The sequence below is a fragment of the Pteropus vampyrus genome, unplaced genomic scaffold, assembly GCF_000151845.1.
Source record: "Pteropus vampyrus isolate Shadow unplaced genomic scaffold, Pvam_2.0 Scaffold149, whole genome shotgun sequence".
Classification (NCBI taxonomy): domain Eukaryota; kingdom Metazoa; phylum Chordata; class Mammalia; order Chiroptera; family Pteropodidae; genus Pteropus; species Pteropus vampyrus.
In genome coordinates, this window is record NW_011888930.1 from 2,622,998 (window position 1) to 2,638,878 (window position 15,881).

Below are 15,881 nucleotides of genomic sequence, written 5' to 3' on the forward strand. Positions count from 1 at the left end.
GAAGAGAAAACAAGATACCAGGGAACTCCATGTGGAGTGCATATGCAGGTATATACGTACATGTGATAATTTTAACAAATAAAATTTAATTTTATACATATTAACTATACTATAATTCTCATAATAATTATACGTAATATTAATTACATATATTATTCAAAAAACAATCTGTAATAAATATTATGGATCTACCCTTGTTTAGGTCATGCAGCCAAACAAACTGAATATAATCGATTGTTGAATATGTACCTACGTAGAAAGTCATCTGCTTCAAATATTAGGAACTAGGATTTAGGAAAACAGAGATCCAAATTTGGTTTTGACCTTGGGAGGAGGGGAATTACATCCTCTCTATGCCCTCCTCCCTTCACCATCCATCTGATACCTATGTCAGATGATTGTTCAGAGTATCAGATTAAAGATGAGAAAATAATAGGTAAAAGGTACCACATAAAATTTGTATCACTCCCTAGAGCCAAATAAGCCTGCCCTTCAACAGATATATTCGAAATATGCAATGCCCCTTTCCAAGCACAATGAAGCTGTTCAATTTATGAAGTGGGCTAAAGATGGCTTATCATGGCCGTTAGGGCAGTGACCACAAGGAGAGTAAAATCCTGGTCTTGGCAGTAACTTTAACAGTCAAATTGCAATTAGGTAGGATGAATGGACTCCATCCAGAAATTTATATATTATTTCTTAGATAGACAGAGAATTCTATCTTACATGTCAAAAGTGCCCTTTATTTTAACTTCTGAGGATATATATGCAGTCAAAAAATATTTTTTTCCTCCTGACTCATTTTAACTTAGTATTACAACAGTCCATTAAAATAAAAACCCAAAATTCAAATTTATGAAATATGTTGCTGGTAGCTTCACTGTAATAGTTGAATGTTTAAAAATTATAGCTTGCCCACCCACACACACAAAATCTGAAGAAATATTGAGGCTTGTATAAAATCATGTGGTCAAATAATGAGGAACTATAAAAATGTTGGCTTCCTTTCTCATATTCAAGTGATGCACATTTGAAATCATTCTCAAAACAACCAAAAGTAAAACTTGGACATATTTGCTGGGAATACAAAGCTAGGCATTTAAAGGGATTTTTCTTTCCATTTAAAGGGAGTGAAAGTGGAGGGCAACAACCTCAAAATAAAGGAGGAAAGGAATATGATAGCAATGAAAAATGTTTAAAAATTATAAACTAAATTAATATCTCTTATCAGATTTTAAGTTCCTGCCAGTAGCAGATCTCTCATCTTGGTTACAACTTGTGCTTTTCCTTTTTTGGTAGCCTGTCACCCTTCTATAGTAAGGTGGAATCAGAGCAGTTTAATAAACTTCAGACCTGAGTCTTAGCTGAATTTTTCCAAATGTTGGAAAAGGCAGATCTCTCCACCCAACTAAACGGAAAAGCATATGTTATGTAAGCTAATCTATGTCTTGCCCTTCCATCAACCTCTATCCAAGAAAAACAAAAAGAATCTCTTAATCCTTTCACACTCTAAATAGGCTAACACAGGAACTGGCAAACTTTTCCTGTAAAGGACCAGATAGTAAATATTTTAGCCTCTGTGGGCCATACAGTGTCTGTCTAAACTATTCAGCTCTATTGTCTGTCATCTACAGATAATATGTAGATGATCACAGGTGGCAATTTTTCAACAAAACTACTTATGAGCACTGAAATTTAAAGTTAGTATCATTTTTATATGTTGCAGAATATTGTTTTTCTTTTGATTTTTTAAACTACTTTAAAACCTGAAAGCTATTCTTAGCTCAAGGGCCTCACATAAAAGGCGGCAGGCCAGATTATACCCACTGTCATAGTTCGCTGACCCCTAGACTAGAGAATGATTGAAATTCATGAGGCACATTGAAGGGAAAAGGAAAAAAAAAAGGTTTCATTTTCAAATCAAATGATAGCATTTAAGCTTAAAGAGGCTTAATAATGTTTTATATATACTGTCTGATTCTGTGCATAAGACAAATATCAAACGAATATGAGGATGCTGGAATCTAGTTCTTCAACATGGGAACACTTCATACCAGTTGTCAATAGGTCAAAATTCCATCCTATTTTAATAAGCTTTTTTTAATTACATATGACATTGACTTGTCAATGAAGGGGGTAGGTGGAGAGAAAGAAGGGAGAATAATTTTAAAATACAATGTATTGAGGCTGAAACCTGCATAACGTTTATGCCTAGACCTATGGTCTGAGATCTGTGTTTGTGAAGGTAACTTTGCCATGTCTGCCCATCTGGTTTGATGATAAAAGTAGATATAGTCTCAGCCATGCCGTGTTTGGCAGCCAACCCCTGCACTTGTCAGTGAACTTCTCAGAATGTCTGTTACTGCTCTGTAAATGGGATAATACTATAGGACTGCCAGGAGTCAATGAAAAGATGTGCTTTTAAATGAAAGTACTTTAAAAACTAAAAACAAGACAAGTAATAACAAGTGTTGGAGAGGTTGTGGGAGAAAAAGGAACTCTTATACACTGCTGGTAGGAATGTAAATTGGTACAGCCACTAAGGAAAACAGTATGGAGGTTCCTCAAAAAATTGAGAATAGAATTACCATATCACCCAGCAGTCCCTCTTCTGGGTACCTACTCCAAAAATTTGAAAGCTCTTATCTATAAAGATAAATGCACCCTGATATTGATAGCAGCATTATTCACAATAGCCAAGACATACAAACAACCAAAGAGTCCTTTGATAGACAATTGGATAAAGCAGATGTGGCACACACATATACAATAGACTATTACTCGGCCATTAGAAAAGATGAAATACTGTCATTTGCAAAAACATGGATGGATCTTGAGATCATCATGCTAAGCAAAATAAGTCAGACAGAAAAAGCTGAGAACCATGATTTCAATTATATGTGGGATATAAAACAAAGCAACAAACAAGAGAAACAAACAAAAACTCATAGGCACAGACAACAGTATGGTGGTTACCAGAGGTAAAGGGGGTCAAATATATGGTGACGAAGGAGATTTGACTTTGGGTGGTAAACACACAATGCAATATAAAGATGATGTATTATAGAGTTGTACACTTGAAACCTATATAACATTATTAACAAATGTCACTCCAATACATTTAAAAAGTAGATAAATCAGAAGATCTTTCTTGTTAGACATCCCCGTCTACTTCTTTAGCCTCATCTCCATGTGAATCTTTCACTTAGCCATGCCGAAGTTTTCAGAAAATTTCCCATGGCCTCCCCATGTCCAGATACTGTGACAATTCTTCTCTCACCATTGTTACTATATTCATCATAATCCCCCCCACTGAAGAAAACAGAGCATAAGTGCTTGAAAGGACAGATGATGATAGATAGATCTGCCAAATAACAAATTTAATAATTAAATTTCTATCAGTTTAGAAAAAACACTGACACAGGGTCCAGGTAGACCAAGCTTTTGGATACAATCCCCTAAAACTAAAACTGAAAGTGACAAATGTTTTGTTTTATCCCCTAAAACTAAAACTGAAAGTGACAAATGTCTTGTTTTATTTTGATATAAAGATACATCAAAATTTTGCCAGCTTTCTTGAAGAGATGGGTTTTCTTCAGAAGAAAGTCTAAGGATCAGTGGACTTGATGTGTAATAGCATCTCAATTATCTTGTAAGAGAACAACAGGACGTCCCATCCTCTTTGTCTCTTTAAAGAACTATTCCTTAACCTTATCGGGTTATGGCCGGGCTATTAACTAGCTGGTAGCAGCCCTTTCTTAATGATGTAAAGCGCTTCAGGACAATGAGCTTTCTCCAGCTGGCAGTAACCTATTAACTACGTGCGGGCCATCAGCAGCATGGCCCATAGGGCTAGGTCCCTCTTTGGAGAAGAAACCAGCTTCAGAAAATGCCCTTCCAAAGTATGCCAAATAAAAGTCAAGACCTACCTGCTCAACACCCTCTCCCCCCTCCCCCAAAAAAGGGCATATCCTAAAACTTATCCAACAATATGCTTTGTGTTATTTTGTTTTCTCCAAGAGAAGCAGCATGGCACGATTATAAAAAACAAAAACAAAACAAAATCAAACAAACAAACAAACAAAAAAACAGGAATTAAGAGTCAGAGAGACTCCTGGATCTCATTCTCAGCTCTGCATCATACTGTGCCCTTGGGTAGGTTTCTAAGTCATTCTCAGCTTGTCTTTTCAATAGTAAAACATAAATGTTTACCTATCACAGGGTTATTAAGGGTTACTTATCACAGAGCAAAAGGCAGTAATTTCTAAAGGCATTCATAGAAATCACAGAATGTTAGAACAATGATCTCATAGCCTCCTCTGGTTTTTACAGATGAGGACACTGGGGTGGGGGGAAGGAGACCCAGCAATCAGTGTTTTAACAGGTGTTGGACACTGAAATGCCCACTAACTCTTTGCTACCTAGCCATCCAGGCTAGATGGTGAAGGAAGGAGAGGACATAGCTAAGTCCCATGATTTCCATGGTCTTTCATGACTATTCTCACCTGACCACTAACTGCTCCCTCCTCTGACCCCTGTTATAACTACTGTGTGATACACCTACCCTATTTGCCTGTTGTGCTTTAGTGGCATTTTATGTAATGGTGCTATAAAATACTGTTGTCTAATTATGTGTCAGTTTAACATGCAACTCAATTGTGCCTTCAGTCCATTTGTAAGTATTTCTAGGTAGCCATTCTTTAATTTTGCTTTATTTCTTCTATAATCCCACAAATACTGAAGTTGCATCAACATATTCGTTAAAGGTCTGCATCTTTATAGATCTTTAAACACACATTATATAGACATTATATATTCAAGAATTATGTGTGTACCCTCACTTATAGTTCACAGTTGTCCAGGTTTGATTAAAACTACTTAAAACATATTCCTGTTAACTTTAAATAGATACACCTTTTTTAAAAATGCATCATTAAAATGCATATTTTAAGAATGGCAGGTGTTTCAAAAAGCACTCAGTCTTGACATGTAGAAATTCTTTAAAAACACCTAAATACTGGTCTTGGAGTTCACAAATTAAGGGATGGTTAAATTGAACTATTTCTTATATGTTCAAAATGACTAGTTTCTAAATCTGTATCATTTCATTTAAAAAAAAAAAAAACAACTATAGCATTCTCTTAACCTAAAGCACATTTTTCAAAAAGTGCCAACACAAGGGCAGAATCATAAAATGTAGTAGAAAGTTAAAATAAAAGTAGTAAATTTACTGCATACAGAATTACAAAATATCTCATTTCTGTAATTTTTGTTTACAAATTACTTTTAAAAGTATACTCCCTCAGGCAAAAAAAAAAAGTATATGTATTATTTTCTTATACATGAAAAATTGACTAAGTGCTCTTGTTTCCTTAATCATCTTCCTCTTTCTCCATCTCATCTGGCTCAAGTCTCCTTCCATCCTATATGCACACACATCTATTTCCCAATTCAGGAGCCTCTACCTATCATAAACTCCTTTTCAATAAGCTTCATAGTGAAGAGAAAGAAGAGAGTGTCTACAATCACAGTGGCTACTTCCCTAAGTCTACATGCACTCCCTAAAATCATAGCAATCAGGATAGTGCCCAAATAATAACAATAAAACAACTCGCATTAAGGTCAACAGCTATTGTTTAAAAGTACAACTTTGACATTGATGACTTGCTACTTCTCAAGTCTTTCTACTTCTCCTTCTGGGACACTGTTCTCTGATTTTCTTTCTATTTTCCTGGTGACTCTGTCACAGCCTTCTCCATAGGCTTTTTTTTGCTTGCTGCAAATGTCAGCATTCTTCAGCCTTGAATCCTCAGAACTCCCTCTGCCCCCACCTCCTTGGTTGATATTTTCTTCCGGCCAATGATTCAGTTCAGCCTTCCCCAGAGGGCTCTGGACCTGTATATCTAACTGCTCATTGGGCACCTTCCCCAGAAGTCTCATATCACCCAAGTTCAACATGTCCTCAAATCAACCATTCTCCACCACCATGACCTTTCTCCCCAACAAATATGCTCCTCCTCCTATATTCTGTACCATAATAAATTCCACTCTTCAGCTCCCAAACCAATATAAGAATAATCTTAATTTCCACATTCATTCAACATCCTCCAATTGATTATCAAGTTCTATTGATTTTTTCTCAATATGTCTCTTCATTCCTCCATTTCTTCATTCATTTATTCACTGAACAAACACTATTGAGCACCCACTATGTGTCAGACACTATTCTGGATATCAAGAGCCTGAACGAAACAGATCAAAATCCCTTCCCTCTTGGAGCTTGCATTCTAGTGAGAGAGGTGGATAGGTAAATAAAATATACAGTATATGGAAAAGAAGGGAGAGAAGGAAGGAAGAAGAGAGGACTAAAGAAGAGAAGGACAAAAGGAAATATGAGGATAGAGAAAGTCGAAATTTTAGATAGATTGTCCAGGGACAGTCTAATAAGGAGATAATTGTTCTCATTTTATTTTAAACCTAGATTATTGATCTTGCTGCTTTCATTGTTGACTCTAACTCATCTTTCGTGCTGCCAAAAGAAAAATATTTCCAAAAACCATAATGTTATCATTCTCTTAAAATCCTTCATTGACTACCTATGGCTTTCAAGTAGATGTTTATATTACCTAAATTTAGCACATTAGCCTGCCATTATCTAGTCCCCACCAATCTAATCTGCATCAGTTCTGGTTACACCATGGAGCTGTACTCAACCACCTGCATTTTACTTCAAAATGGATGACTTTTGCGTGTACGACTCTATACTTTCATGTGTTTTTTTTTCTTTTTTCTATCTATAAATCTTTATTTTTTACACATTTTGAATTTTTATTCAGAAAAATATTAATCTCAACAAATTAAAAAGATTTTAAAACTGACAAAAGCCCCCAAAATAACATTTTAATAATTAACCACCTAATGTCTATAATTCTTGTTACCCTGCGTTTTTGTAAATTCTTTGATTATCTCTTCAAATGAGATGATTTTATCACTTTTATAAAAATAAAAAATAATAAAATTCAGCATTCCTTTAGCATGGCTGATTAAAGTATCTTTTTATTATCGATAGTTTAAAACTTTTCATTTAAGCTTTACAACTCATTACTGGCAACAGCATGTAAATTTTTCTACGTATAAATCTTAATCCTAATAATTCTGAAAATGCTCACCGTCTTCATAAGTGTCATCTCCTTCATGGGTGAAATCTACCTCAACCTTTAGAAAGTGTGTTACTCGATTTAGGTAACTTCATCCATAAAACAAATGCTATAACCTACTTTGCACACTTATTTGAAAACAAAATGAGAAAAAGTACTTCTTTTTTTTTTTTTTTTTTTTTTTAACATCTACAGCACCTGGTATTCTGAGGTGGTCTCCTATCCAAGTACTAACCAGGCCTGACCCTGCTTAGCTTCCGAGATCAGACAATCTCGGAATGGGCACATTCAGGGTGGCATGGCCATAGATGAAAAAGTACTTCTAATAGAGTAGTTGGCACAGAACAGAAGCTAAATAATTAGTAGCTTTTACCATATAATATACTGAATTGTCTGTGTTTTCCACTAAACCAGGTTTTCTCAACCTCAACACTGCTCACATTTGGGGTCAGATAATTCTTTATTGCAGAGGCCTGTCTTGTGCACTGTACAATGTTTAGTATTATCTGTGGCCTCTATCCATTAGATACCAGTAGCATCCTTCCAGTTGTAATAACCAAAAAAGTCTCCTAACATTACTAAATGTCCCCTAAGGGGCAAAATCACACCCTGGTAGAGAATTACTGCACTATTACCACAAGCAACTCAAAGGCACTCATTACTCATTATTGTGTCTCCAGTTATCTAGTACCAAAACAAGCACATAGTAGTTGTTAAATAAATGCTTATCAGTGAGAACCACAATCCTGCCTTCTAGCACCATAGATTAATTTTACCTATTTTTGAAATGTATGTTTTTATAGCTTCATCCATTCAACATTATAAAGTAAGATTCATTTATTTTGTAGTATTTCATTCATTTCTACTTCTGGATATTTCTTTTTTTTTAACATACTATTTTTTTTTTTAGATATGCTATTGTTTGGACATTTGGGTTATTTCTAATTTGTAGTTACTATAACTAGTGTCATGAAAAATCATTTATCTGAGTTTTGGTTACAAGTCAGGATAATAGTTTTGTTTGAATGAGGAGATGGGAATGATTGGGAAGAAATACAATAAGGATTCTTGGGATGCTGCTAACATTACTTCTTGATCTGAGTGGCAGTTACGTATGTGTGCCCACTTTTTGATAAGTCATTGAACTCTCCATTTATGATCTGTGAACATAGATATTTCATTTAAAAAAAAATTAAATACTACTAACAAGAAGACAGTTGTGCAAATAGAGAAAAAAGGCCAGAGGTTCTAGTAAATATCCTAAAATGCCAATATTCATGTGAAAAATAAATGTTTATCTTCATTTGTATCAAAGAAAAGCACATTAAACCACAAAAAAAATACATTTTTATACGTCTTGTAAATAATGTCCAGTGTTGGTGAGATCCAAAGGAAAATGTCTGCTATTTGTGAAGATGTAAATAGGTATAACTTTCCTAGAAGTCCATCTGGCAATATATATCAAAAGTCTTTAAAATATGTATTATGACTACATGTCAATTATGTCTCAATAAAGCTGAAAAAAATGTATTTTGTTTACACATATTTCTTATGAAAATAAATCAGACGAATGTGTAAAACTACATGTGTGTGAGAGAAAGAATCAGTATGTAAGGATATTCTTCATATAACTGCTTATAATGGTAAAAAACTAAAATCAAGTTTTCAATAGATAATTAGCTAAATATATTACAGTATATCCATTCAGGAGAATGCACACAGCCATATTTAATGACATAAAAAATATTCATAACCCATTAAAACACGTTATGAAATAGAAAAATGATACATTTGTAAGGAGAAAAAGACATAACTATGCACAAAAACAAAATGTTGAGGATAGATGCCAAAATGTTAACTTTTATCTTCAAGTAGTGTTTTTTTTTGTTTGTTTATTTTTGCTTGTGCTTTCCTTAAGGTCTATTACTTTCTAAATCTTCTAAAAAATATATGTATAATGATTTTCGAAATTAAGCTTTTTTATATAAATGAATTTATCGATTAATGAAAAAAAGAATCTAAGAGAAATATTAGAGTCAAAAGCAGCTCTTAGCATCCACAAGTGTATATATTTTTTTCACAGTATGCCTCAAATGACTATCAAATTGTTTCTTATAAGCATGTTTGAATTTCATAAGCTCCATTCTGTAAGGACTAAGAAGCCATCCTTAGCCAACATTTCATTAAGACAGTCTTCCTTTGGAGAAAGATGTTGCTTTACTTATTCTAGTTTCACTTAAAGAATTTTTTTAAAGCTATTGTTGCTTGCAGTATAATTTTTTTCTCTACTGTTGAGCCATAATCTTGTAAAAAAAACAAAAAGTGGATACGATTTCAGATTCCCTGTGATAGCTTTTCCAATTTAAATCTGTCCCATCCTCGGAATAGAATACAAGTAACAATGCAACATACACAAAGTATCTATGAAAAAACACAAATCATTAGTATGAAAGAACCATGATCATCCAGAGTTATACACTGAGAATTAAGAAATAATTTTCCACTTCCACTTTGCTTCACAGGAGTCTTGTTAATAAGCACTTCCTGTTGTACCAGACAAGCAATGATTTCCTCTAGATCAGTAAACTATAACATTAATTACAATAAATATTGCTGTTGTTGTAAACCCATTCACACACGGAGATTCTCTTGTCAAGTCTGATTTATAGCCACTGTTCTTTTCTCCACTCCTGAGAAAAGGGATCCTCAGCCAAAAGTGCATGTTAACCCCTGCCTGGGAGCATCTCTCTAAGGAAGACCCGTTGATACACTATGAGGTATTACTGAGTGACCAGCCATACCAGTTGGCCTAGGACAGTCCTGGTTTATACCCAATGCCCCTACACAGTTTAACAGCAGCCTCCTTCACTCCCTGATGTCCCTGGTTGAGTGACACTTTATATGGTCACCCTATCATCCATATACAGCATGTATAATGCTAGGCCTAGAACTTGGAATAAATTCCTAGAGCCATCTACATTCCTGCCTCATCTTCCTTATGTACTGATAGTCTGAAATGAAAAAAAAAAAAATGCACAGAATGTTCATGGACTCAAATCTTCCTATAGGGGGGGTCTAAAGCAATCTGAGTAGGACTCCATTTCAAGACAGACCAATCCGTCCATGGAAATTCAAATATTATGAGAGACAAATTGCTAGGTAGCCCAAATCAGACACCTTAAGGATAAGGTACATATTTGCAAAAATTGGCCAGTCTCTTGATATTTCTTGGGAGTTGTGCTCCTCTAGTTATTAATCTAAAAAAAAAAAAAAAAAAATCCATGAAATGGGAAGTAGATCCAAATTTCCTGTAAGCCTATATACTTCTATCTGTGTTAATGACAAAAGTATCCACTCGGTCACCTTAGCTAGAAACCTCAGGATTAAATTTGACTCTCTCTTCACTCTGTGAAATTAGTTACTAAGTCCTATTGATTCTATTTTAAATGTCTCTGGAATTCATTACCCCCGAAGCTTTCATTGGAACACTATTTCTACTTTGAGATTGCTACAGTAGCATTCCTCTACTTTCTATTTCTCTTCAATACACCTCTCTTGCTTCTGCTATAATTACCTTCAATAAAGCAATTTCTTTAGTCTGAACCCCCTGGGTAATATCCAGATTTCTTTGCATAGTACTTAAGAACTTTCATCAATTGTACTCAGCCTCCCTTCCCATCCTCAGTTTCAACCACACTTCTCATTAAGCACATGCTGCTCGATGGTTCTTATCCACAGATAGGTACTGCTCTCCTAGGAAGTATTTAAAAATGTCCGGGGACATTTTTGCTTGTCACAGGGATTTGAGGGCACAAAAGACATTTAATAAGCAGGGACTAAGGAAGATAAATATCCATGCGATGTAGAACAAAGAGCCTTGACAAAATGTCAACAGCACCTCAGATGAGACTGATTACCTGAGAACATTATTTTTACACATGTGTGGTTCCTTCTGTTTAGAATGTATTTAACCTCCCTCCACTAGTTCTGCCATCTTCCAAAATAATATTGTCATTGGATGAAACAAGTCAAACTCCCTTCCTATCCAAAGACCTCAGCTGATTTAATAGTCACATACACAGTGTGTTAATGAGAGATAATTAAATTACTCCCATAGCACAATGGCTGCCTACTGATTAGCACTTATTGTATTGAATTATGATTAAACTTCTTACCCATCTGTCATTTCACTCCACATTCCCCTTTTCTTTATCCCCTGTATCCCCTCAATTTGAACTCCTTAAAGAAACAGACGTTCTTTTGGTACCTCATTGATTTTTTTTTTTAATTCCAATTTTTACTATTTACCTAATGTTCTGTGAATGATTTTTGGATTAAAAGATGAAAAATTGTACCTGCATTCCTACGTATATATGTAAGAATGCCATTCCTTAATAAGCTTTTTTCTTTTTTTAAGTTGGTAAATTTAGAGCTCAGAATACTTTGAAGTAAACTAAATATTTTAGTTACATCTTTTATCAGTAATGGTGCTTTACAGAAATCTAAAATGCATGAATTACAAATTAGACTATAAGGTATTACAAATTAGGTAGAAGAAAAAGAAACTAAGACACTGCAGTAAACTGGAGAGAATGTTCCCAGTAAAAAGGTATTTAAATTCCCTTTTTTTTTCTATAAGTGCTGAGTAAGTATGCCTTACAAAGATCTGCCTACTAAGCTTGTGTTTGAGATGTTTGTTATGGAAAAATACTTAATCAAAAAAAGAGAGAGGGAAAGAAAAACTGTGTGAGTGCAATATACCTCTATATAAAAGATAAGTTAAAAGTGTTCTTATCCCACCCTACTAAATTTTTGAAGTTTAAGCTTAGAATAGTTCTACAGCATATTAAAAATACACTTTTTTTTTTTCAGTCAAAAATTTCAACTTAGCTCTTCCTAAGTTGCATAAACAGTAAAATAGGGTCGACAAAAGTCGATTGCTCACTGGCACATCTGTTCATATCTGGGGCTCGGTGTCCATAGAACCCTGACGGGCAGGAATGCAAACACTCTCCGTACTGGCGCATGCCTTCTCTTCGAAGAAAGAAGAACAACTTCTGCTGACATCGGCTGCATCCATTGTCCTTTGAACAAGATAAGCAACCCTTGCAAATGGGATTTGATACATAACTAGCTGTAAAAGAAAAAAACAAAAAACATGTTTAAACATGAATATGATAAGATTACTGGTCAATATAACATGCAGAGAAGACATCTTGTTCTTTTACTTTAATCAGGGATTCTAAACAAAATATCATCCACCACCCTCAAGAAAAATGATTAATATGAAACCAAACTTAGAAACAAAGAGGAAATTCAGAGGCTAGAAGCTCAAATTGAGTGGCACAATGAAACGTTAGACCAGACAGAGGTAGACCTCATGCCAGGGTCTTGAATCCAGACCAAGAAAGGTGCATTTAAAGAGCTGACATTTGGCTCTCTTTGTAGACTGGAGTTATGAGGGTGGTTTGTTCATGAAATAAGTACTAGAAGCTCCTATTCCAACTAGCCAGGGAAGGACTCCAACCCTGGATTAGGGTGAGCATAGGAGAGAAAACATAACCTATGAGAAATAAGTACCCCAAATCTGCAAGATAGCGAAGTGTGGGATCCAAGTTTAACTGACCAAGACAGTAAGGAGTCCTGAGTCAAGAGGGTAACAAAAAACCTTGTCCGAACCCAGAAAAATCCATGAGGAAAGAAACATAAAACTATCCTAAATTTTTTTACAACTCTGAGATCTAGGACCTTTGTAAAAAAACATTTTAAGATCAAAATGAACAAATTACATATACAAGAAAACCCCCATTGAGAGGAGTCATCAGTCTCAGTGAGAAAGACATTTCATACTTAAAGAATCAGAAATAATAGAACAATCTGAGAAAGATTTTTAAATGAGTATCTTTAGAATATTTGAAGAGATAAAATAAGAACTAGAAATCACACAGGAAGAAGCAGTATCATATAAATAATGCAAAAATTAAAAAGACATGAAAACTCTAAAACTGAAAAAAATCAATGGACAAGTTGAACGGTAGACTAGAAGAGAGGAAACTAACTGGAGGTTTAAAGAACTATAGCACAAAAAAAAAAAGATGAAAAGCTAAAAAAGGTAAGAAGCATGTAAAATGAAAAAGTTCCAAAACATAATTATTAGGTGTTGCAGAATCAAATTAAGAGAATGAGTAAGATAATATTCAAAGTGGTCATGGCTAATTAGTTTCCAGAATTAAAGAAAGGAATGTGTTCTTAAATGAAAAATTCAGAGACCTAAACAGATCAGTCTGCATTGGAACACAGCATATTTATTCTAAAGAAAGACGTCAAACCAGAGAGAAAAAGCAGATTACCTGAAAAGGAATAAAAAGTTGACTTCCAGAAGACTTCTCACCAGATACTTCAAGTGTTAGACAATGCAATATTATCTTCAACATGCTAGGGAAAAGTTATCGAACTATCATTCTATAAGTAATTAAATGATAGATTAAAAATGAGGACAAAATAAAGATATTTTTAGCCAAAATAAAGGCAAAGAACTTATTATTCAGAAACACTCACTAAAAGAACTAATAAGCTGTATATATTGGGGAAAATAAAACAGAACCAAGAAGGAAGTAGAATGTAATAAGCAACAATGATCAAACCACTTGAGAAACATGTTGGTATACCTATAAAAGTATCGATTTAAAAAAAATAATGATTAATTCCCACTATTTAAAAATAATACATATTTTATATTCAACAGCAATAACATGGAAGACTTGAGGGAAGCCAAAGTTAAAGCACTCAAAATTTCTTTATTACAAGTGATGAAGACCAATATAAATTAAACTTTGTTAAGTTAAATGTACTTGCTAAAACTCTAGATAGCAACTACAAAAAAAGTAATATATAACTCTTACACCAGATGTCATATATAACTTCCGAACCATATGTAATATATAACTTCTAAGATAGGTACAAGCAGATGTAATAAATGTATAAAATATGAGTAGGAGGTAACAATCCAAATGTTCATGAACAGAATGGATAAACTGTGATTTATTCATGATATGAATTTTAATGATAAAAAAAAAGATTAAACTACTGATCCAGACATAACCTTGAATGAAACGCATATACATTTTGTTCAGCAAAAGCCAGACCAAAAAAAAAAAATTGAAGTATGTTCTGATAATTCTATTTATATTGCTGTCAAGGACATGTAAAGCTAATCTATGGTGACAGAAATTAGAACACTAAATGCCTTGAGGTTTAGGGACTGACTGAAACAGGCAGTGGAATATTTGGCAGGTATATTAGTTTCCCAAGGCTACCTGAACAAATTACCACACATGGCAGCTTAAACAACAGGATTTATGCTCTCAGTTGTGTAGACTAGCAGTCTGGAATCAAGGCGTCAGTAGGGCCATGCTTTCTCCGAAGGCCCTAGGAAAGAATGCTTCCTGGTCTCTTCTGGAGGCCCCAAGCACTCCTCGGCTTGTGGCAGCGTAACTCCAATCTCTGCCTCCATCTTCACGCAGCCTTCTTCCTTGTGTGACTCCGTGTGTCCTTTCTGTTTCTTATAAAGACATCCTCATTGGATTTAGGGCCCACCTTAATCCAGTATGATCTCAGATTCATCCTTACCTTAATAGTATTTGCAAAACCCTATCTTCAAATAAGGTCACATTCTGAGGTTCCAAGTGGACATGACTTTGGGGGTGAGGGACACTATTTAATCCACTATGGGAGGTGATGGAAATGTTCTCATCTTGACTGGATATTAGCTACACGAATGTATATATTAAGTCATCAAACTGCACTTAAGACCTGTGTATTTTTTATAAATAACGTGTATAATTTATAGGTAAATTATATCTCAATTTTTAAAGAAGAAAAATTGGAAGGAAGGCCATACAATAACTTCAGGATAATGTAGTTACTTGTAATCACATCTCTTTTGAGGATTTATAGACTATATTGGATGTTTGTCTATAAGATACTCTTTACTTTTATGTATTTTTTTTAAATAACAGAAATGTCGTATTGGAGAGACAAAGAGGGGATAGTACTTAGTAAATGTTCAAATAGCAACTTAAAATTGATATATGAACCTTATGACATTCACTACACCTGGTAATAAAAAAAGGGTAACTTCAAAGAAAGAAAATACTGTTTCCAACCCTGATATAAAATTCAGAAATGATACAATCTAAAATCTCATTATAATTTCTAAAATATTAAAAATTCATGTAATTTTTAGTTACAACTATACCAAGCAAGGCCATAAATATAATAAGATATATAAGGTCACAGTGACTTCATTTTATTGGGTTAACCCACAAAAGAAAGCAAGAAGTAATAGAAGACTCATCAATTATTCAAACTTTTAGCTTTGAGGCTGCATTCTGTTCACCTTACATATAATCTTTATTGCATAAAAAAACCAACATCAAGCAATAAGTTTTCAGAGTAGCAGCTATACAACAAAGCACCTTGTATACCACACCCATCTTTTACTAATAATATATAATTCATCATCCAATGTATTTACAGCTACTTGTAGCAGATCCATATAGATTTCAGTTCCACAAGATGCTCTACCTGCCTTTGACCCTAATTTGACCTTACAGTTTCTCTTCCAGAGACATCCCAAAACCAGGGCTTAGTCTACCTTTCAGAGAAGGGACCAAAGAAGAATCAAAGCATTAAGGGTCAAGATCAGGACCATTAAGAACTATT

The 15,881-nt window shown here is 34.4% G+C and overlaps 1 protein-coding gene and 1 pseudogene across 1 annotated transcript in view; both read right to left on the reverse strand.

The window, feature by feature from the left end:
* The window catches only part of RSPO2 (R-spondin 2), a 155,210-nt gene that overhangs the window by 66,833 nt on the left and 72,496 nt on the right, over nt 1-15,881 (reverse strand). The window contains exon 3 of the mRNA XM_011369456.2: nt 12,103-12,291. Coding sequence (XP_011367758.1) covers nt 12,103-12,291 — 189 coding nt within the window. The remainder of the gene's footprint in view (nt 1-12,102; nt 12,292-15,881) is intronic.
* LOC111745240 lies at nt 7,344-7,467 on the reverse strand (annotated as a pseudogene).